Genomic DNA, 25,241 nt, shown 5'->3' with positions numbered 1-25,241 from the left:
ACTTTCTTAAAACAAGTTCCTTTTTACCACAGGCCAAAAAAGTATGAATCATCCATTTAAATTATCAATAGCTGAAACTGCAAGCAACTGAAACCTCTGTCTTGTGTAAATAAACATTGTGAAATTGACAGAAGAGGTCAGAGAGCTAGAGCTGTCAATCAAGCAACGTTTTCCCTGGGGCTCAGCTGTTTCAGTACCTAAGTGCCTGGACTCTCAGCCAAAAATGCCTAATGAAGTTATTAATTGATTACTTTTTTTCAAAAGAAAGCTCTTTTTACACATCCTATTTCATTATAAGGATCACTGGTTCTATACAGTGTATAGTGGGTGAATAGGCATGGAAGTTCCATAGCTTGCCATAGGGAGCATGAGGGGCCATAGGGGGTGGGTGGGGTGCATACCTGGCATGGAGGCATGAGGGCCCATAATGTGGGTGGAGATATACTTTGCCTTGGGGGCATGAAGGGCCATGGGGGCAAGAGTTGGCAAGGATGGGGCATGCAGGCTAGAAGGTCTTACTTTTTTCATTGTAACTTGGCAAGTCCCACAGCACTGAGGCAGACCTTTTAAACAGTTCGCCGCCGCACCTGGCAGCCCCTGTTGTTGCCTCAGAACTCTTTCCCAGGTTGGCTAGCCGACTGCAGGCCACACCCACCCCCTCACAATGAAAGTCCCATATTTCCAGGCACTTTCTCCCAAGGTGGGCAGGTTAAGCCAGAAATTTTCCCAATTCTCATTACTAGCCTCGAGGGTGAAAATCCACCCAATTAGTTCAAATCTCTATTTGGGACATCACAGGTGTGCCACCTTGCTGTGGGTATAGATTGCCAGGAGGTATTTGTTGAGGTGTTTTGGATTTAGCTGTGTGATTTTTCACAGAAACAGGCGTGCAGTTGAAGGCTGGGAGCAGCTTTGAAACAAACAGAGAAAGAATCTGGCAGGAGCTGTAGACCAGTAGCAGAGCGCAAACAGAAACATGGGGTGTTTTCTGCTTTGGAGTCACTAAACAAGAAAGCAATGAAGCCCATGCTTGAGTTGGGGAGTCCATAATTGTAAGTTGTTTAAGAGGAGTTGGAGGTTTGCCTAGCCAGATAGTAGTGGAAGGACCGCAAGAAATCTCAGACTTCGCAGAATAATGGGACCACTGAGGAGAATCAAAGTGAATTCCTGAGAGTTGTGGCACACCTTGGTTTGGTCCCCAGAGAAGTGAAGGAACCCTCAAGACCCTGTAATGTATAGGGAAAATCTTGTGTGGAAATAAAAGTGGAACAAAGAGTGTGCTGTTAAGATTTTTGGGTGTAAAGTATATGTTTACAAAATATAGTGTTCAGTTATCAGTATTTGCCCTGTTTAACTTTTGCACTGTAAAAGTTTCTTGTTTAAAATGCAAAATCTTGTGGTGTAATTCTCACAGTTAATAATGTGGAGTTTGAATTTCTTTTTAAAAGTTGCTGGTCTCCACCAAGATCATAACAGTATGTCCTTCCTTCAGTAAGGAGACCACTACTGCACACAATACTCTAGGTATGGTCTCACCAATGCCCTGCACAGCTGTAACAAGACTTCCCTACTTTTATACTCCATCCACCTTGCAAGGAAAGCTAACACTCCATTTGCCTTCCTAATTATTTGCTGTACCTGCATGCTAACCTTTTGTGATTTCTGCATGCGGATGCTCAGGTCCCTCTGTACTGCTGCATTCTGCATCTCCCTCCATTTAAGTAATACCCTGTTTTTCTACTCTTCCTGTCAAAGTGGGAAACTTCACATTTTCCTACATTATACTCCAGGTGTCAATTTTTTGCCCACTCACTTAACCTATCTATATCCCTTTTCAGACTCCTTGCATCTTCCTTATTTTTATTTTAGAACTTAACCTATTTTCTATTCAAAAGTTTGAGGTATAAGATCTACCTAATGTTACCCACTAAAAATCACTGTTTATTAATTAACCAAGTGGAGTGAGAATTACTCTCTTAAGTACTGCACAGTACTTACTGCAACTGTCACAACGAAGACAACAAGGACTTTACTGTTTTTAATTAAAGATTCCTTACAACAGATTATGGCATTTTCATCTAATGTTTAATACTAATTTTGCTGAAGGCAAAATCCCAGAACAATATTAATTATAATGCTGTGTGACAGTATATAAACACAAACTCAGCTAATTACATACAGGAAAAAATGGTACAGCTTTGTTCTGGTTTATTGGGTTACATCTGAATGCAATAATGACCACACACTAAAGCTGGTGCTCAAGAGAGCCACATGCAATTATGGTGCAGGGGCACACTGGGGACACAATCAAACCCCAGGCTGTAGAACGCTAGGCCCGAAGAGGACAAACGTCGGCTAGCATGAAGGCTTGTTCTGGACTGATCAGTCCTAGGTAGGCTACAGAACATTCCTGCTCCTCCTAACTTCATATTTGGATAAATATTAGAAAAATTACATTTTTGTGACAGTTTCCAGTGGGACCTTAAAGGACCACTGGTTTGGTTACTATAGGCCTGAGAAAGCTAACTGCAACAAGCATGGTGCATGCTAAGGTTAGCTGCATTCTAATATGGGACAGGGACATGAAACCAGAAGTGTTCCCTGGATTAGTGTAGGAAACGCACCCAACGCTGGTTTCAGGCATGCATACTGTCACAGTGCGGAATAAGCACACAAACACTGCATGTCGAGTTGGACCACTTAGTGTCCATTTTTCAGTTGTAAAATGGTCCTAACATATTCAAATTTCTAGGCCTGTAATTTTAATGCAGTGCACTGCTAGATAATGGATATTAAAAGAGATAATACAACAGAGAATAATGTACTTGCCTCATTACTTGTCGCAAAAGCATGGCTTGGGTCTGCCATGTTCATGTAGTTGTTGTTCCCTGCAAACTAGAATAGAAAGAAAAATAAATTTGGTTTAGAGTCATTCCATAAACTATTGGTTGACTTAGAAAACCTGATGGAGCAAGAGGATCTCCATGTTCCTTACTAGGTTGAACTATGATCACTATTTTGCATTGTTGACTTAAATCTGGATCACAAAACACTGAATTTATTTAAGAGTCGTTCAAAATGTTTACAAATACTGGAGATTAGAAATGGGTGATTTATATGTAAACTTCACATTTCTTGAATAGTTGGTAAAAAAAACAGCCACAACCATTTATTGTACAGTTTAAATTCGGGTGCATATATTTCAAAGTGGCATCTAAATACTAAAATTGTGGTATTTTATTTAACTGAAATTTTGTTTGCAGTTACAACTTGGCTTTAGTCTATAATTTAACAAGCACTTCAACGCAAATGCATTCTCAATGAGGAGATTGGCTATTGCCTGATACTACTTCTGCAAAGATGATTAGGAACAAGTTTACCACTAAATTAACTCAGAATATTTAACTTTCACATCATTTATGTTATTAACAATACTGGTGATGAAAACCTGTAATGGTTTAGTAGATTTTAAAATGTTTTAAAAATTGGACTGGACTGTGGCACTGCTATTGATGAACGGTTTATGATTTAATTATTCTGGATGCTAAAATGTAGCCTCAAAGAACATACCATTAAATTCAATGTGACTTGCACTTTGGCATGAGTGATGTTTCTTTCGATGGCCATGCAGTGTGTAACAATAACACTGGCTTTTAAGACTATTTTTTAAAACAACAAAACAGTGAGACCTTCTTGTTGGCGACTGCAAGGTGGAACATAGCGTCTTCAAGACTGCACCAACATTCAATCCCATTTTCATGCTGTGTGGAACCAATGCAAACTGACACTTGTGAAATATTTAATGAGTGAACCCACGAAATTAGTGTAATTTAAGAACAGGGTCATTACTTTAGCAGTATATAAGTAAGGAAGATAAGCAGCTTGTAATTAAACAATATTGCAACAACATGGGACAATTTTGGCTTGCTGTGACATTATTGGAGTCATTATGCCAAGAATAGCATGGTTCAGGAAACATTTTGTAAAACAATTTTATTTATACAATTGGCTGAAAAAATTAGGGAGGAACCAATAAATGTACTTTTAAGTCAAGGTTAAAAGGAGCAACACACTAAAGAAAAACAAACTTTTATTTATATAGCACTTTATCACTTCACTCAGAACATCCCAAATTGCTTCATATATAGTGAATTATGACTATGGTGTAGGTAAACATCTGATGCACAGCAAGACCCCACAAATAGTGAATGGCCATCAAAACTATTTTAGGTGTTGTTAACAGAGGGAAGAATACTGGTAGGACACCTTTCCATTTTTTCCTCTTATAGAATCATACTATTTCAATACCAACCTGAACTAGCAAGTTTAATTGTATTGCCCAGGTTTAATGCTTCACCCAAAGGACAGCTTCTTCAGCAGCACAGGAACCATCAGTGATACGCTGAAGTGTTAGCCTAGATCATCTGATCAAGCTAAAGTCTGATACCTCAATTGGGTCATTTATCTGGTGGAAGTGTGGCAAAACAAGCCTCAAGTCCACAGATTCACAAAGACTAGCTCCATGCCTAACTGCAAGGATGGAATCACCTGCATGCTCAGGACAGGCAGCTGGCACATATGGGAAGGGCACAACAGTAGTGCCCACCTGACAGGTGCCTGAAAAATTACAGAAGCCTGGTGCCACTCAAATTATTGTCAGACTGCAGAATTAAGGAACATTTGCAACTAGAGAACTTTTAGAAAAGTCTTATTATGGTTTTAACTTTGTGCAAAAGTGTTCCTGTGCTGCTCAGCTGAGAAGTTAATGTACATCTCACAAAATTATGAACTAGTGCTCCTTAAACATGTCGGCACTAATGGTTAGATTCTCCTTCTGTATGAAGTCAGAGAGTGCTGATTTTATTGAACACTCTTCATTCAAGTTGGCAGGTGTTCCAAGACTCCCTTTGCTGCTTTCATGCCCCTTCAATTCATAAATCTCACCAGTGAGGAATGGAAGGACCAGTCAGCACGTACCTGCACTGAAAGTCAGGTCCAGTCTTCTCAAGCACCTAACAAACTGCTTAACTAGTATTTATTGTGAACTGGTTGTAATCCTGCAGTGCTCGGGGTTAATCAGAGGGTGAGTGCATTGTTTGTAAACTATAAGTTTTCAGACTGTGACCTTGGCATCCTTATTGATGACACTTTCAGGTTAAGAGGGTAATCCATTCATCACAGACAGTATAAGGTTGCCTGGATATGGATCGCTGAGTGGGTCAACCCTGATTCAGGAACGCTAAGATTTTGTGATGACATCAGGAAAACTTTTGACGGTTTGAAACAAGCTACACAGGTAATGTAAACATAGGTCTGTAAATGCTGTTTCTATGATATGGATTGCAAAAATAAATTTTAATTTGGCATTTTAACAAACTGCACAATTTCTGAAGAAAAATGATTTTAGTGTCCCAACACTTGTATTTCATCAAATACGTCAACATAGAGAGACACTGCAGTCCTAACCTTAATTGATCACTTTGTTCCCATAGCTTTTTATTCCCTCTTCCTTCACCCACTCATTCTTAAATGTCAACATGTTCTCTGGTTCAGTGATCTGTGCTACTGCCTCAGGACACCAGCATTCATACTGCCACTCTACCGCTGCCCTTGCTGTTGATTGTTGCTGCACATGCTGAGATGATACAGTCTGAAGCTGTGCCTTCTGGGGCAGAACCACTCGAGGTTATCCTGCAAGATCATATGTAGTCTTCCCCCACTGAAAGTCATTAATCTTCTAGCCATGCTGCAACCAAGATAGTAGCACTGTATAGGTGTACTAGGCCAGGCAAAGGCACATGGAAGGCAGGCACTAAGGGGGTTCACAAGAGTGAATAGTGCAGCTTTGTCTGTACGATTGGAAGTGTTGTTCGATGAAGTTAAAATAGAAAGGCTTTTTGTGGTACCTTTTATTGTGGTACCTGTGATGATCTGTAGCAAAGGATTGAAAGGAGGGAAATTGTGGACCAATGATGATGTGATGAGATTTGAGAGGAAGAGAAGTCTGAGTAGATGGCCATGTAAAGCCAGTCCAAAGCAAAGGAATCCCCAGTGTTTCCTTCTTTCATCCCTTCGCCTCCTGAGGTGCACATATTCAGGTGGCAGAGAGGAGTCATGAGCAGGTGTAAAGCCAGTAGCTCACATCACCCAGCTGCTAGCCTCTGGTTTATTGTGGTGGCTCAAATATGGCGGGTATGGCTGGCTCTGTAGTATGAAAGTGCCATCCATGGCTGTTGCCAGGATAGGACTCACTGTCATGATGTCCAGTTATTGATTGTATTCATACTACATGTTCAGGGAACGGTAGCCCTTATGATTGTGGTGCATCTCCCCATTAATATGTAGGGTCAGCAGAACATACGTCAATGGCTCTCTGAACCATTGAGAATCCCACTAGCTTGACAAAGCCACATACCGACTCCTCCTACTGCACTCTGGTAAGAAAGATAATGAAGATGTCAGGGCCTCTGAAATCTCCCTGAAGCAGCAACGGATGGCGAACTGTGATTTGTTGGCAATGTTGCCTGCTCCTGTCGGGAAGTAGCTGCTGGTGTAGAAATTGAGGACCATGGTGACCTTCACTGTCACTGGCACTGCCATCCTCACCCTGCTGTTTGGCATAATTCAGTGACCGCCTCCTTGGGGAGATGTCGCCACCTCAGAGATTGAGGTAGGAGAAGTGCTCTCTGAATACCCTGTGGGCATAACCTTCTGTGAGAGCCCTTGTCTTCCTCCCTCTGTGCACAGCTTCCTGTCTCTGCTGCCAGCACTCCATGGTCCCGTCATGTTCTAATGAAAGCAGCCTGAACTTCTCAAGTTTTTCTTTTCAGGATTCGAGTTGGGGTGGGTGGGGACAGGGGATGGGGGATTTGGGGGGAGCTTAATTTCCCCCTGCCTTTTGCAACCCAAGCAGAGCAGAAGTTAAAGCCATGCGATGCATTTTGCCACTTGGAATACAACCCCATGACTGTTTTAACATCGAGTGGTTGAGGTGTCAATCTGCCTGACTCAGGTGGCACCTCGTAAATATATGCAAATCGGGATCCGATCATCCAAATATCACCCTGAGGAAATTTTGACAGCCTTCTGGCTGGACCATTTGCCATGGAGGTTCCAACCAGTAAAACCTGCCAAGGGAGAAGTGGAGGCCCCAAACGTAAATACAAAATGTATCTTTGTGGGGCCAATTAGTGTAGTGGTAAGTAACTGGAACAGTAATCCAGAGGTCTCTAGTAATCTGGGAACACAATTTCAAATCTGACCATGACAGCTGGTGAAATTCAAATTCATTTCCAGCCTACACGTGACTCCAGGCCCACAGCTAGTAGGCGATGCCTAACTGCCCTCTGAAATAGTCTAGCAAACCACTCAGTTGTAGAAAATCAATGGACCATGCAGCAGCGACCTCAATGCTGGAAACGACAATGGCACACCCTGCTCAATTGACCGTGCAACATCTGGAGGGCTTGTGCCAAAATTGGAAGAGCTTTCCCACAGACTAGTCAAGCAACAGCCTGACATAGTCATCCTCACTGCATTATACCTTACAGACAATATCCAAGACTCCTTCATCACAATCCCTGAGTAGGTACTGTCCCACCAGCAAGACAGATCTGCCAGAGGTGGTGGCACAGTGGTATACAGTTGGGAGGGAGTTGTCCTGGGAGTCCTCAACATTGACTCCACATCTCATGAAGTTTCGTGGTATCAGGCCAAACATGGCCAAGGACAACTCCTGCTCGATGCCACCTACCATCCTCCCTCAGCTGATGAATCAATACCCTTCCATGTTGAATAGCACCTGGAAGAAGCACTGAGGGTAGCAAGGGCACAGAACGTACTCTGGGTGGGGAAAATCAATGCCCATTAGCAAAGGTAGCTCATTAGCAGAACTACAGACCAAGCTTGCCGAGTTCTGGAGGAATTATCTGCCAGGAGATTAGGGAACCAACAAGAGGGAAAAATCTACTTGATCTTGCCCTCATCAATATCCCTGTCACAGATGCATCTTTCCATGACAATATTTGTAGGAGTGCCACAGCACAGTCCTTGTAGAGATGAAGTCCCATGTTCACACTGAGCATACCAGTTAGTGTGTTTTGTGGCACTACCACCATGCTAAATGGGATAGATTTCAAAAAGATCTAGCAGCTCAAGACTAGGCATCATAAGATGCTGTGGCCCATCAGCAACCACATTGTGTAACCTCACAGTCCAGCCTATCTCTCACAGTACGATTAACATTCAGCCAGGGGATAAACCGTGTTTTAATGCGTCCAAGGAGCAGTACCAAATGAAATGCAACCTGGTGAAGTAATAATACAAGACTACAGACATGCTGAACAGAGGAAGCAGGATATGATAGACAGAGTTGAATGATCCACCAGCAACAGATTAGATCAAACTCTGCAGTCCTGGTGGTGGACAATTAAACAACTAGTCATAGGAGAAGGCTCCACAAACATCCCAACCCTTAAAAGATGGGGGAGCCCAGCATGTCAGAGCAAAAGACAAGGCTGAAGCACTTGCTGCCATCTTCAGCCAGAAGTGCTGAGTGGATGATCCATCCTGGCCTCCTCCTGAGGGCCCTAGCATCACAAATGACATTCTTCAGGCAATTCAATACACTCCAGACAATAAAGAAATGGCTGAAGGCACTAGATACGGCAAAGGCTATGGGCCCTGACAACATCCAAACAATAGCACTGAAGCGTTGTGCTCCACGACTATCCGCACCCATAGCTAAGCTGTTCCAGTAAAGCTACAACACTGGAATCTACCCAACAATGTAGAAAATTGCCCAGGTATTTGCTGTCCACAAAAAGCAGGGCAAATCCAATCAAGCTAATTACCACCCCATCAGCCTACTCTTGATCATCAGCAAAGTGATGGAAGGTATAGGTGACAGTGCTATCAAGCAGCACTTACACAGCAATTACCTGTTCACTGACACTCAGTTTGGGTTCCACCAGGGTCAAGAGCTCCAGATCTCATTACAACCTTGGTTCAAACAAGGACAAAACAGCGGAATTCAAGAGGCGAGGCAAGAGTGACTGCCCTTGACTTTGAGGCAGCATTTGACCAAGTGTGGCATTAAAGAGCCCTGGCAAAATTGAAGTCAATGTGAATCAGCAGCAAAACTCTCCACTGGCTGGAGACATACCTCGCACAAAGGAAGACGGCTGTAGTTTTTGGAGGCCAATCATCTCAGTCCCAGGACATCATTGCAGGAATTCCTCAGAGTAGTGTCTGAGGTCCAAACATTTTCAGTTGCCTCATCAATGATCTTTCCTTCATTATATTTCCAGACGTGGGAATGTTTGCTGATGATTGCACAGTGTCCAGTACCATTCCTGACTCCTCAGATACTGAAACAGTCAGGTTGCACACCCTGTTCTACATTCAGGTTTGGTCTAATAGGCAAGTAACATTCACACCACACAAATGCCAGGCAATGGCCATCTCCAACAAGAGAGAATTTAACCATTCCCCCTTGACATTCAATGGCATTACCATCACCATCTGTTAAAACTCATTGCTCATTCACGAAGGAGGAAACTAGAGCCAATCTTTCTTTGACATAAGTTTATTCACAAACCCAGAGGACATAGGTGCAGACCCTTCCTTGCACCTTCGGGTGGAAACCTGTTTTTATATACACTTAAAAATAATTCCCTAACTTTTCCCCGTTTAACACAGCTACTCTCACTTACAACTAAAGCATGCACTTAATTGTGACAAGATTGCAACATTAATCAACATCCTGGGGGTTACCACTGATCAGAAACTGAACTGGACCAGCCACATAAATACCGTGGCTACAAGAACAGATCAGAGGCTGGGAATTCTGCAGTGAGTAACTCACTTTCTGACTCCCGAAAGCCTGCCCACCATCTAAAAGGCAGAAGTGAAAAGTGTGATGGAATACTCTCCACTCTCCAGGCAAGTGGGGAGTATTCCATCACACTCCTGACTTGTGCCTTGTAGATGGTGGACAGGCTTTGAGGAGTTAGAAGGTGAGTTACTTGTCACATGATTCCTAGCCTCTGACATGCTCTTGTAGCCTCAGTGTTTATATGGCTAGTCCAGTTCAGTTTCTGGTCAATGGTAACCTCCAGGATGTTGACAGTGGGGTAGTCAGTGATCATAATGCCATTGAACATCGAGGGGTGATGGTTGGATTCTCTCTTGTTGGAGATGGTCATTGCCTGACACTTGTGTGGTGCGAATGTTACTTGCCACTTGTCAGCCTAAGCCTGGATATTGTCCAGGTCTTGCTACATTTGGACATGGACTACTTCAGTATCTGAGGAGTTGCAAATGGCAAACATTGATGATTGCACAATGTTTAGCACCATTCGTGACTCCTCAGATACTACAGCAGTCCATGTCCAAATGCAGCAAGAGCTGGACAATATCCAGGTTTGGGCTGACAAGTGGCAAGTAACATTTGTGCCACACAAGTGTCAGGCAATGACCATCTCCAACAAGAGAGAATCCATCCATCGCCCCTTGATGTTCAATGGCATAATCATCACTGAATCCCCCACTATCAACATCCTGGGGGTTACCATTGACCAGAAACTGAACTGGACTAGCCATATAAATATGTTGGCTACAAGAGCAGGTCAGAGGCTAGGAATCCAATCCACTTGATTGGCACCACATCCACAAACATTCACTCCCTCCACCACCGACACACAGTAGCAGCGGTGTGTACCATCTACAAGATGCGCTGCAGGAATTCACCGAGGCTCCTTATACAGCACCTTCCAAACCCACGACCGCTATCATCTAGAAGAATAAGGGCAGCAGATAGATTGGAACACCACCATCTGGAAGTTCCCCTCCAAGTCACTCACCATCCTGACTTGGAAATATATCGCCGTTCCTTCACTGTCGCTGGGTCAAAATCCTGGAATCCCCTTCCTAACAGCACAATGGGTGTACCTACACCACATGGACTGCTGCAGTTCAAGGCAGCTTCTCACCACCACCTTCTCAGGGGCAACCAGGGATGGGCAATAAATGCTGGCCCAGCCAGCGAAGCCCACATCCCATGAATAAATAAAAAACAAAATTGCCTGGATGAGTGCAGCTCCAACAACAATCAAGAAGCTCGATGCCACCCAGGACAAAGCAGCCCACTTGATTGGCACCCCATCCAAAAACATTTACTCTCTTCACCACCAATGCACAGTGGCAGCAGCGGGTACCACCCACAAGATGCACTGCGGCAACTTGCCACGGCTCCTTTGACAGCACTCTTCAAACCTTGACCTCTATCTCCTAAAAGGAGAAGGACTGCAGACGCATGCGAACATCACCACCTGCAAGTTCCTCTCCAAACCACACACCTCCCTGACTTAAAACTATAATGTCATTCTTTCACTGTCACAGGGTCAAAATCCTGGAACTCCCTCCTTAATAGCACTGTGGGTGTACCTCCACCACATGGACTGCAGTGGTTCAGGAAGGTGCCTCAACACCACCTTCTCCAGGGCAATTAGGGATGAGCTTAGACAGTGATGCTCACATCCCATGAAGGAATTAAAAAGGGAGAGCAGAAGTGCTTCTCCAGGCTCCAGGAGGAAAACATGGGTTTTTGCAGTCCTGGGCTCCTGCCCCGCACCACCAGCAGCACTAAACCCTTCCCATTTGGCTTATCTGAGTACCAGCAAGTGTTTGATATTTGTGGGGCCCATGCCAGTTTTGGACAGGCTGCTGGTCAGTGAAATGCTAATGAGCAAAAAGCAAAATACTGCTGACGCTGGAAATCTGAAACAAAAACAAAAATAGCTGGAAAAACTCAGCAGATCTGACAGCATCTGCGGAGAGGAATACAGTTAACGTTTCGAGTCCGTATGAACAGGTGTTCTGATGAAGAGTCACACGGACTCGAAACATTAACTGTCTTCCTATCCGCAAACGCTAATGAGCCCTGGTTATTGAAATCAGCTGGGCCTCCCTATGGCATCTCCTGGATAAGAAGTTTGGTGCCTCTTCCTTGCTTTTCTATCTTGGATTTTGAATCCCCACCTGTGAATCTGCACTGTACCCTCCTTACTCCTTCAAATTCCTTCCTCGAGTATGGAGCCAAAAACTGCACACAACACCTCAACTGTGGTCTGACCTAGTAATTCATTGTACATTGAGATGCTTCCAAAGTGCTATGTAAATGTGTCTCATTCTTTTCTCATATGCACATTATGCCCTTCTGTTCACAAAGTGACAACAAGCAGGACTGGATGTAAATAACCACCTATCCAAATTTATTCTCCCTGAGGAAATCTGCATGTGTTTCTCTCCACCTGGCTTCAACAGTCATTAGCAAGCAGTTAGCAAACCCTTAACCATTTTATTTTCTCTCTTTGCTTTTGTCATTTGCCTTTCCACACATTGCCCATGGGAGCAATGCTGAAAGTGGCAAGAATTATCATGTTGGCAGTTAATCTACAATAACAATCAGTAATCCTAACTTCCCCAATTCTGTTGCACTCAAGGTAAATGTAAACCTACAGCCATTTATTGACATCACAGTTCCACACTAGGACAGCTTCGAACAGCAGCAAAGCCATTCACCTCATGCAAAAAATGATCCACCCAGTGACGGAAGGAGTGATATTGTTTGCAAAGTTTTCCAATGCATGTTTGGATCCCTATATTTAGCCTTCTGATTTCAAGAATCAAGAATACAAATGGAGCTAGAAACAAACAAACAAAGTCACTTGAATGCTATAAATGTTGGCAGGTCAAAATTATTTCACATGTTTAGGGGGTTTTATTCTTTGGTGTGACATGTGCATCGCTGGCAAGTTCAGCATTTATTACTATCCCTAATTGCCTTTGAACTGAGTGACTTACTAGGCCATTTCAGAGGCCAGTTAAAAGTCAACCATGTTGCTGTGGATCTGGAGTCACATATAGGCCAAACTGGTAAGGATTGCAGATTTCGTTCCCTAAATGACTTTAGGGATACCAGCTCTGGTTGGCTGCAATCCTGGAAGTCTCATCACGTGACCTCCCACCTTTGCCTCCACATTCCCAATATTGGTCAATCCCCAGGTACACTGCCTTCCCACGCCAACTGAAAACGGAATGCACTCTTTGTTACCCAATTGGAGTAATCTTGACTATTAATGTCTCCCCATCCATCTGCAATACTCTTCGAACTAACTACAGTTTAAACAATAAGAAAAAGTCCAATTTTAATGTCCTTATGACTTTTCTCCTGGACTATCCTGGAGATTGATCATCAATGATGGAGATTTCAGGAGGTCTGGCAACCCTACTGGCCATGGGAGTGGTATGTAGATTTGTACTCTAGTGTGTCAGCCTTGGCTCAGCCGGCAGCACACATGCCTCTGAATCACAAAGTTCCAGTTTCAAATCCCACTCCAGGGGTCGAATCATTCCAGATTTGTACTATGTGCGGTAGCGGGCGTATTGTCCCAAGCCCGCTGCATTAATTATTCATTCCCGGAAAACACACCGTTTCCATGGCGGGCAGCTCTGATTTGTCCACCATGCCTTCACCTCACCACTTCATCAAGCCGGGCGCCACATTTAAAGGAGAGCTATGCGCATGCCTCTCAGTGCTTCCAGTCCAGGACCGCTGCAAATAAGACATGGCCTCAAAAGGCAAGATGACAGCATCCCCCAAGTTTAGTGACGTGTCCTTCGAGGGCCTTTTGGAGGCTATGAAGGCCCACCGTGATGTCCCCTACCCCTACTCTGGCCACAGGAGGGGCAGCAACATTACCACTCCAGCTTGGTAGGCGATAGCAGTGGCGATCAGTGCCAATGCTACACGGAAGAAGTTGGCCATCCAATGCACATAGAGGATGAATGATCTCATCCGTGTTGTCAGGGTATGACAACCATCTCATCACTCTAAACTCATACACTCAAGTCCATCACACATTCACTGGCATCTCACTCACTGCCAACTCAAGGCGCATCACCATCCATTCTCAAACACACCCCCACATGTCCATCTGGCCTCATCGCCTCTGGAGGCTGCCTCCTCACCCCTAACCATCTTGAGGCCACTTGAACAGATCAACCTCTGTCCCCACACAAGCCCTGGGATACCCCCCTTCCTCAGTACAGCCCTTGCCCTGCAGCCTCTTCCCTTGCCTGAAGCCACTTCTCCCCCTTCCCCAAGCAAGCACGAGCCCTGCAGACATACAAAGCCACCACTTATAGCTGGTCTGGTAGGTAGAGACCTGCCTGTGAGCCCCCTAAGAGTGTTGTGATGCTGTCTGCGAAGTCTGGCGCTGATGGCTGAGAGTGCTTCCCGAAACAAGATAGACAAACAAACCTCTAAGTCCCGAGTGAAGTGCAGTTCACCAGGTGCACGTCACTTTATGTGCTGTTGTGAAACACATCGGCATGAGTGGGCGGATGATCCAGCGTGAGAGGGTGAGTCTGGCGGGCTGGCCTTATAATGATATGCAGATATATTACAATGAGGTTCCCGACATCTGATAGCGCGTAATGCAGTCTACCATCAACGAGCTGAGCAGATGATCGCAATCTGGTTTCACAATGCCGTGAAACCGATTTTTGGCCTTCCCGTCATATTGTCCGCTCACGCCAACGGGCACACCCGATGCCAACAGGCATGGACGATTCTGCCCCAGGACTTGACCACAAAAATCAAAGCTGACACTACAGAGCAGGACTGAGGGAGCATTGCACTGTTTGAGGTGCCATCTTTCAGTTGAGATGTTAAACCAAGGCCCCATCTCGGGTGGATGTAAAAGATCCCACAGCATGATTCTGAAGAATAGCTGGGGAGTTATCCCCGGTGTCCGGGCCAATATTTATCTCTCAATCAGCATCACAAAGAACAGATTATCTAGTCATTATCACATTGTTGTTTGTGGCAGTTTGTTGAGTACAAATTAGATGTTACATTTCCTACATTCCTCCAGTGACTACACTTCAAACAGTACTTCATCGACTGTAAAGTGCTTTGAGATGTCCAGTGGTCGTGAAAAATGTGACACAAATGCAGGTTTTTTTTTAAAAAGCAAAATACTGCGGATGCTGGAAATCTGAAACAAAAACAAAAATGTCAGTTCTGCTAAAGATTCATTCGGACTCGAAACGTTAACTGTGTTCCTCTCCGCAGATGCTGTCAGACCTGCTGAGTTTTTCCAGCAGGTTTTTTTTTTACTTATTGTAAGCACTGAAATATATATAAGGATCAACCAGTTGATGATTTTACAAAAGTTTATTATCACAGACTCTTACGTAGGAATTGGTTCACTTGGTGGGCTTCTGGCATGACCAGCTTTATGATTTCAAAATCTAAATGTCCTGAACTGTACAGAATGCTGGTCCCCTGTCCTTTTTCTGGTCCAAAATCAGATGTGGGCCTGGGCAAGGAGCCAGGACCAGGACCAGGACTTGAGTTTAATGTTCTGGTTGTGAATAATGAAAATCAATTGAAATAACATTAAAAGGAGAAGTGTAGAAATCATAAAACAGTAGCAAAGTGGGTAAAAAGGACCAGCTTCCAGTTAAAAAGCAGACTTTGGTTGTCTGGTTTAAACCTTTTTAATGTCTCCAGAGCATGCAGGTGAAACAAAACACAGACAGGTGGGAACTCCAGCCATTTCAGTAAAATAGGTGTAAGAATAGAATTATCTCAGAAAGCTAAATAGTTGAGGACTAAGAAAGAAGGCACAGTGAAATGAAAAGCAAATTTAAAATGTCTGAACTGTTAAGCGTGCGAACATAATTAGTAGAAGAACTACAGCTAATCAGCTGTGAATGGTGTCCATTAATTACTGTCTCTCCTGGAGAAACGGGGAACTCGGTGACAATGTTAACACTACAGCGCATGGATAAGGGTAAAAACAGGGCCCCATGCCATTTGGCAAAACAGGTGGCTTCATTAGTGCAAGGAATCTGCAGAGAAGCCCTCACCTGAAAGTTAAGGTCTGCTTTGGACAAACAGTCATTATCTGAACCAGCAAGCTGCTAAAGCTCGACATGCTCAAAATGACCTTTGACCCAGAAGCACTACAAGAACACCCCGGCTTCTGGGGTTAGTTTAATCCCCACCTATGGGTGATGGGAAAAATATACTCCCAGGCATATATATACAGGCATAATTATAGACTTGCACTAATTTATTTTCAAAAGCAGAATCAGAATTCTAAATCATAATGTTTCCACAGGAGAAAATACAGTTGGTTAGATTCTGCTCGACTGAGTGGCAAATAATCGCCAGGCCTGGCAAGGACAAAGGCTGATAGGAACATCAATTAAGGATGAACAGCAAGTTATTTTTTTTTTTTAAATAATTTTTTCATCATGCTCACAGTCTGCCTGATTGAATGAAATGCCAAATTAAATTAACAGAGATTGCTAAGCCTGGCGTGCTGTGTAGAAACTGGGTCAGCACAGACAATAAACTGTCTGTAATTAAAAGATGAGAAGACCGACTAATGCTACTTCAGCCTGATTAGTACAAACAACACAATATGCACTAAAAAAATCTTTTGGCAATGGCAGGAGGTCCAAAGCATTCGTATAATGCAGGAACACATGCTCAGCCGTCAGGTGTACTATTGAGACTTAATACAATAATGAATGTCAAATGTTGCCTCATTTTATACTTGTAGATTAAATTCAGTGGTAAAACACAATGTAATGTCTATCCACAATTGATCAGCTAGCTGGAAACAGAAAAAGGATTACACAAAAGCTTTAGCTCAGCAGGTCGGTTTAGTATACATATGGCACATTGCAATTTACATTATCGAACACTAGTAAGTTCTTTGTTTTCTACTAATGCTGAATATTAAGCATGCCAACAAGGAATTGGAGAGAAATCAAGCGCTTTGATCATAAAGAAAAATGAAGTTTTGACATTTTCCTTTAATAACACTGTAATACTACATGAATTAAATAAATGTGAAAACTAAAAATAAATAAATATGATTGTATATTTCAGACAAGTGTTTTTAGAGCCACATAAAGAGCTTTAGGCTTCCTACTCTTAGCACTCCTGCAGTTCCACCATTCTTAACTACCTTGCTGGATGCTGGATAGCAAACCAAGTTAATGCACCCTCTGATTCTCCCTGCCTGTTTATGGGGTAACCCCTTACCACCACTACCTGTCTCAATGACTTAGCTGAGACTGAATGTTCACTAAACCTGGAACTGAAGGTGCAAACACTTGATGTGCAGTAATGTGATGCAGTAGTTGCTCACCACAGGAAAGCTTTTGATGCTGGCAAAATATCCAAATGCTTTCACGTAATAACCTTTTGAGTTTCTATATTGATGTAAAGGGCAGTTATAATAAAAACAATTTAAATACTTACGAAATCAATATTTGCTTTCCTGTCATTACAGTGCCTGATAATATTTACAAACAACTGATAAAACTATGTGGCTGTTGATAGAAAAGTCACCAAATGTTGTTTAAAGGTGTAATGTTCTATTAAAAAATTATAGGAAACAGCTTTAGCATTAAATATATTACTTAGCAAATAGCACATTTGAAAAACCCTTTATTTAGGAATTTTTCACATTTTTCTGGCAAAGATCAAAATATTGAACTGCATGTCTTGTTTGATACATTTCTTCACTCAAGCATTGTTCAAGGTTGTTCTGAGGATGCATTTACAATCCAATTGTCATGTCAGTATAAATTGGCTTTGCCTGATGCCGATCGCAGCAGTTATAGTATAAATGCAGCCTGAATCCAGATTTGTTATAATATAAATGCAGCCTGAATCCAGAGTCAGGGATTTGTTATAATATAACTACAGCCTGAATCCAGATTTGTTATAATATAAATGCAGCCTGAATCCAGAGTCAGGGATTTGTTATAATATAACTACAGCCTGAATCCAGATTTGTTATATAAATGCAGCCTGAATCCAGAGTCAGGGATTTCAGTTTGAGGCTTGTCGCATAATTCGTACTCAATGGAGTAAATCTTGACTTTGCGCAATACTGTAAAATGGGCAAGAGAGAGTTGGCAGCCCTGTCTATAGCTCTTCCAATTTTAATTTCCATTTCCTTTAAAGGAAAGAAAAGTTGGTAAGAGATGTAAAACAGGCTGCTGGCTCATCATTCCTCATTTTACACTTAAATAATGTGACAAGGCTCAAATGCTTCACTCAAATGCTAAACTTTAAAGATTGAACACACTGTAAATTATGCATGATTCAGGATTGAAGAGCTGGGCATAGAATTTGCTACTTGTTAACAAAAATCCATGCAGATTAGTATTTTAAACTTCAGTGTAAAAATCTGATCAACAGCAGGGTCAGTCAGTTTCGAGTAAAACACTATTTTTCTACTGGGAATCTTAATCTTAAGCATTTGCTTGTTTCAGTACTTTGAACAACACAACACCCACCCACATCTCCATATGCTGTTAAGGAATGACTTGCATTATAATAATGATTGCAGGTAAGAAGTCAATAGCTTGGATTTTGCTTTCAGTGATGAAATAACCTTGAAGAAAGCTGCTGCAAAGATCTAGTGAGTTCTGTGATGTGGATTGTACTTTTCCCAAAATTAATTTCATTCTAGCATCAGTTGTAGGGGATCTCTGGTTTCCAGTATCGATGATATCATCAAGCAGGCTTAGCAGCTAATCACAGCAAAGAATTCTCACAGACAGCAAACCAGGAAGTAACATGTAGGTTTTATCTCCACTTTGTACAATTATACAGAATGTGAAATACAGATTGTGACATACATATCAGGTTAAGGTAGAAATTGTAATATCATAAACTATTAAAAAAAATTTTTAAATCTATGCAATTATTGGTTCAAACAATCCGATCCATTTTGGAACCACTGCATCCGATGCTGATCAGACAAAAAAAACTGCACACTTACCTGGATACATTTAAAAGGCTCTGACTTCTGATGCAGCAGCCAGAAGAACTCCCTCAGCACAGGAATCCACACAGAGAGCAGCAAAGAGAACCAGCGCAGAAGACATGCTCCCTTTTTACAGCACCAACTGCCATAAGATAAGTTTAAATATCCAGTGTGAATGTGAGTGAATGGGTGATGAAGGAAAATTAGTGAATGGGTGAGTGGATGAATGAGGGAATGGATAGGCTGGTAAGTTTTCTTTATTCGTTCACGAAATGTGGGCATCGCTGGCTAAGCGACCATTTATTGCCCATCCCTAGTTGCCCTTGAGAAGGTGGTGGCGAGCTACCTACTTGAACCATTGCAGTCCGTGTGGCGTGGGAACACCTACAGTGCTGTTATGGAGGGAATTCCAGGATTTTGACCCAATGACAGCGAAGGAACTGCGATATATTTCCAAGTCAGGATGGTGAATGGCTTGGAGGGGAACTTGCAGTTGGTGGTTTTCCCATGTGTCTGCTGCCCATGTCCTTCTAGATGGTAGTGGCTGTGGGTTTGGAAGGGCTGCCTAAGGAGCCTCAGTAAATTCCTGCAGTGCATCTTGTAGATGGTACACACTGCTGCCACTGTGCGTCAGTGGTGATGGGAGTGAATGTTTGTGGATGGGGTGCTAACCAAGTAGACTGCTTTGTCATAGGTGGTGTTGAGCTTCTTGAGCATTGTTGGAGCTGCACTCATCCAGTATTCCATCACACTCCTGACTGGTGCTTTGTAGGTGGTGGACAGGCTTTGGGAAGTCAGGAGGTGAGTTACTAGCCCCTTACCTGCTCTAGAAGCCACAGTGCTTTTACGGTTAGTCCAGTTCAGTTTCTGGTCAATGGCAACCCCCAGGATGTTGACAGTTGGAGATTCAGCAATGGAAATGCCGCTAAATGTTAAGGGGCGATGGTTAGACTCTCTCTTGTTGGAGATGGTCATTGCCTGGCACTTGTCAGCCCAAGCCTGGATATTGTCCAGGTCTTCTGCATTCAGACATGGACTGCTGTGGGGTAAGTGGGAAGGGTGGGTGAGGTAATAGGGTGGTAGGTTGGCACATGAATAAGGTGGCATGTGGGTGGGGTGGTAGGTGGGTAGACGAATAGAGTGGTAGGTAGGTAGAGTGTTAGTGCTGCAGGTGGGAGGGGTGGCAAGTGTGTAGGGTAGAAGGTGGGTGAGTGGAGGCAAGTATGGTAAAAGGTAAAAATAGTCAGTAGGTAAGGTGGATGAGGTGCGTAGGTGGGAGAGTGGAGTAGGTAGGTTAAAGGTGTAGATCAGGAGGGCTTATCTTGTTGGGGGCTAGTCAGGTCAGGTTGCGGGGTAGTTAGGTTGGGAGGCAGGGAGGGTAGTCGGTGGGTCAGTGTGAGTGATTGGGGCATCAGTTGTATAGTTACCCAGAAGTTAGACAAAGATTTTTCTGTCTAACATTTCCTGGGCGTCTATTCAGGTAGGTAAGCCAGGACTGTCCAAAGTCTCTGATTCTAACTCAGATACTTTTTTTTGGAGTGTTCCAGGGAGCATGGGAGTTACACATCAGAAGTACAAACTTCCCAGGCAATTCTGACGCAATCAGTGAATCGGGACTTCCACTGGGTCCTGACGCGCATCTTGGGTCATGTATCCGGTCTCCAGCGATCCAATGGGCAGAAGATCTGGGCTATTATTATGGAATAGAGAAATTTGACATTCCACAAATGTGACATTTATTTTTCAGGGCCAGAGAGTTTGTTCAGCTATAATTATGACTTGTAGGCAATTAAAATCTAGTCATACTTCATTCAACAAGGTGTAACTTTTGGAAGGGTTTGTACAGTGAGACTAGTAGCGTAAAAAGTTCACATCAGTTCAATGATTGCTAGTTGATTTGCATCTGCATGGACTTCAACAGCACACCTGTGGAGGAGCAGAGAATCACTGCCAGCGTTTTCCAATTTCTGCGCTTAACTGCACGTGTGCTGATGCCAGAAGTTGCTGTCAGTTTCACAGAGCAATGATGCCAAATGCTGTAAGTTTCACCTCATTGCAACTGCGAGATCCGGGCCATTAAAACTAAAGATAATTGTAAACCTTTCAACATATCTTAAAGTAATGCTCTATCTTCTAAACAGAAGTGAATTAATGCCTTAAACTTAATTAATTTTCTATTGCTTCTGTGTCATTTCGGCACGCATCTAGCCTACAATACTGTAAAGATCAAACATTCTTTCCACTTTTTCCACTCAATATAACCCAGTCAAATGCTCCCAGATCAGGGAATGCACAAGGTAAAGCATTTCCACAATCTTCCCCACCAATACGTTGTATTTGCCTACTTCAGCTAATGTTAGCGAAAGAGTCAGTTTTACAACTTCAATCATGCACCAAATTTTCATTTAGATATATTTGAATATAGCCATTAATGAAGTTTCAAATATTTTGCGTTTTCTTTTGTAACCAAGTGCACACTGGTCAGGTTCAGTGACAAATGAGATAGAGAACCAATCATTCAAATAACAATGAGTCAGGGCAGTTTTCTAGTTAGGAAACTCTACTGCTCAAGGAGAAAACTAAAGGATAAATAATTTAGATGTCTCAGCAACTTGGCTGAGTAGCAGCAGTCTGAGTGAGAGGTTTTGCACTGAAGAGCAGGCCTAGATTACATGCAGGATTTCAGCGCTGAAGGACTGTTGGACTGCTCGAGGTGGCATCTTTCAGGTGAACTGTAAAATGTCCATCAGATCTCATGACCTCATACAAAAAGAAAATGAAAATGGGAATTTATCTGCAATATTTATTGCCTAACCAACACTGCCAAAATAAAACAGATTAGCCAGACATTCATTTCATTTGAGACCTTGCTGTGTTTAAATTAGCTGCCATGTTTGACTCAGCAGCAGCCGAAGTTCAGAACATTATGCATTGGTTATGTGAGGCATCCTCAGATATCCTGGAATGCTGTTATATAAATGCAAGTGTTGTCATCCTGTAATTGAGTTTAAAAACTCTCTTATCATTTAGTATCTTTAAATATTTGAAATGTTTAAAATTTCAAGCCAATGACTGGGTATGTCAAGGTAAGTGTAGTTATGCTATGCAATTTAAATGAAACAGCATTATATTTTACAAAAAATGGTAGGATGACTTGTACTGGAACAGACAGTAATTAACCTTTGAGAATACCAAAGCAGACTACTTAGTTCATTACCCAACTAAAATTGATAAATCACTTTATCCAAGCTTTGTGCATTCTACATTTAAACACTTTCACTGGGACCCATTTTCACAGCCTCCTCTAAACATTCATTAATTCAATTATTCAACAACACTCTGATTGCTGAGAAGCCAAAAGCAAAGAGATATTTATTAATAGTTCATTACCCATCATTAAAAGATAACAGTTACAATCCAATATCCATTTATTAAGTTTTAATAGCGGTTATGTTATAATATTATGATTTAATATTTGTTTCTCTAGTTGGTAGTCCAAGAGTAATACATTTAGAAAACTGGATAAAATTATAATGTTATATATGTTGCAATTCACTGCTGCTATTGAAAGGCACTTCATCAAAGTGACAGCTAATTTATGGACTATTTTTCAAGCAGTTTCCCTCGAGGACATTTATTAAGTCTTCACTTGGAGCTGCATCTACTCATTCACCCAACATCATTGCATTGCATCTTCATCCTCTGGAGATACAAGTCTAAATTTTCCAATGGAGCTTGAACCCCACAAGAGGAGTACTGGCCCGAGAATGACATCATGAGTGTTAGCTCCTCAGAGATTTCCAGGGTCAAGCTGCTTTGAATAATTAAGGTAATCTGCGTGGTTACATGGGCCTCTGACTAGTTGCTCATAACTAGGGGTTGGAGTGTGGGGCAAAAGGGCATGTTACAGCAGGCCTTTAAAGTCTACAACACCTTAGAGGACCAGACATCACCAATATTGTTGCAAAAAACAAATTATTACTGTCCAAATTTCAAAGGTTCAGCTCTAAGGCACAGACTCCCTTCCCATCCCACTTTTCCTTTACAGATTAAGACCAGGCCCTTTTTGAAGCGTACAGACTGAGACCCTGTTGAAGAACTGCTCAGGGTAATTGGAAGGGGGTGATATGAGGCAGTAAATCATTGAGTACCAGCATAACTGTCTCATGCACAGCATTGAATGCCAGGGAAAATCCAGTATCCTTACTAGATCAAGCAAGGCAACAGTCAGCCACATCTTCTAAGAATATATTGTACTAAACATGTCTTCCACATATATTGGCCTCCCCTTCATGCTCTGTAAATGAGCTTAATTACTTACCATCACTGCCTATAAAGGTGCTTCTAATGCTATGCTATATCTTGAGCCATTCCTTCAGTCACATCCCGATATGCATTCCCCCTCAAAAGCCTCACATGGAATTCATATAATTGTTTCATTCATCGTTCATTATGGACTGCATACTGGCACCTGGGCGTTATGGTACATCATTGCAACAAAAGGTAGTACTGAATTTTTGCACCCTTTGCCAAAGAAAGAAGAGCCCATTAGCTAGGTGAAATTAGTTTATTATAGTATTTTGTTTCTCTTCCTATTACACTATACAATAATTGTCAATGAACCACATTGTAAAACCATGTTACTCTGTGTACAAAAAGTAACATCTGAACTCAAATTTTCAGGAAGCCATTCTTTTCTCTTTTTGTTCTTTATATGTGCTATAGCAAGAGGGAGTAGGAGACTCCTTGGCAATTTGCTCTCTATCCTTTTAGCTAGGAGATATTACACAACCCTTTCTGATGTTTGCACATGTGGCAGAAAAGATGTCGGATCAGGTTTCCCATACAGCAGCACATGAATTATTGCCTACACTTGGTCTATCTCTCCAGGAGGAGGGCTCAATTAGGGTCAACAGTTCATACATTAGCACCAAGGAAAATCAGAGACAAGCCTTTAGTCTGCTGATGATCTGACTCATTCTTAGGTGCCTTTGGATACCCTTTAACCTACAAGACAAGGTATCTGGCAAAGAAAGAATAATCAACAAAAGTATGCACCAGATAAATGGCACAGCTTGCACTGTGTAGCCTGTCAAGCTATTCCATATTTACTCTTTGCCAAGGTCAAACCTTAATATGACTTTACAGCTCTCTCTGTGTCTCATGAATATTCCTGCCTCAGCACAGCACAGTCACAAGGTGTAACACACAATAAAAGTCTTGCCACACTCACACCAAGGCTTGACACTTGGACCTGTGGCTGTAATCAGTAACCCCCTGAACTCTGGGAGATGCAGCACCAGTGATATTGAGCACACATGCATTAATATTCAATGGAAAAGGGGGTAACAGTGTTAAACCAATGCATCAATAACCTTTTTGATTTGTATGTAGTCAGAAAGTACCAGATATTGTATTAAGTGGGATATAGCTACAGAGATGATAACTCAGAGTGAGTGTGATTATCTTTTCAACTACTGGGCATGTTATCTCTATGGGCTGAATTTAATGGGCTGCGTTAGTGGCCCTGACAGTGGGCCAGAAACCTGGGGCAAACCCGCCGCAGCTAATTCTGGAAGCCCCAGTGCAATTCTCAGCACTTCAGGCAATTAGCTGCCTGGCACAGGGCTTCCATCCCCTTAAGGGCAGAGATCCCACCTCCACAGGCTGCCGGCCATTCAGAGGGCCAGTAGCTCTTTAGTTCCAGCAGCACCACCGGGAGCAGTTGCTGCTGCTGGTCCTGCAGCTAGTCAGGAGCAGCAACAATGGTGGAGGCCCCAGAATGGAAGTCGGCCTGTGAGGCAGCACACCTCACACAATGTAGGTTTGGACATTAGTTGGCCCAAAGGATTTTCAGAATTGAAAAGCTGATATTGTATAAAACTCTTATTTATATACAGCAGATCAGTAACTGTGAAATTATCTGCTGGGACCAGCCATCTGAACTCACTCCAAACTGGATCTGGGTGTAGGTCAACAAAGTTGTAAATTCATGCCTTATTCATGCCTAAGTCAGCTCCATGCCACCCAACCAGCAGTAAAATGCCACAGAACAATTTTAAGAGACTGGGAATACTCATTCTGGGAATGGTGTTACTTCAATTAAATGGACCATCTTTCTATACTAAAAATATAAAGGAGCTCGAACTTCCAAAACAGAGTGATCTAGCTCTACCTCCAGACTGGTACAATACTTTTAGTCTGTGTCAATCCGAACACGGGTGAAGCTTTAAAGGTGAATGTTTTTTTTTCCAGGGGCAGTCTGAATGCAGAATAAATCTGCACAGCTGTTTGCTAATAAGCATTGTTTCATGTCAGAACCACTTTTTGTTCTTTGGCACACTGTCTGACTGAATTGCAAATTTCAACCATCAA

General features: G+C 42.6%; 1 protein-coding gene across 3 annotated transcripts in view; it reads right to left on the bottom strand.

Moving 5' to 3' along the window:
• Nucleotides 1–25,241, bottom strand: part of tox3 (TOX high mobility group box family member 3) — a 128,288-nt gene that overhangs the window by 59,637 nt on the left and 43,410 nt on the right. For all 3 annotated transcript variants that reach the window (XM_078542964.1, XM_078542965.1, XM_078542966.1), the window contains exon 2: nt 2,830–2,895. In XM_078542964.1, coding sequence (XP_078399090.1) covers nt 2,830–2,895 — 66 coding nt within the window. The remainder of the gene's footprint in view (nt 1–2,829; nt 2,896–25,241) is intronic.

This window comes from Cetorhinus maximus, chromosome 6 (assembly GCF_964194155.1).
Source record: "Cetorhinus maximus chromosome 6, sCetMax3.hap1.1, whole genome shotgun sequence".
NCBI classification, from domain to species: Eukaryota; Metazoa; Chordata; class Chondrichthyes; order Lamniformes; family Cetorhinidae; genus Cetorhinus; species Cetorhinus maximus.
The sequence above is the reverse complement of the archived record's forward strand: the minus strand, read 5'-3'. Positions and strand labels throughout refer to the sequence as shown.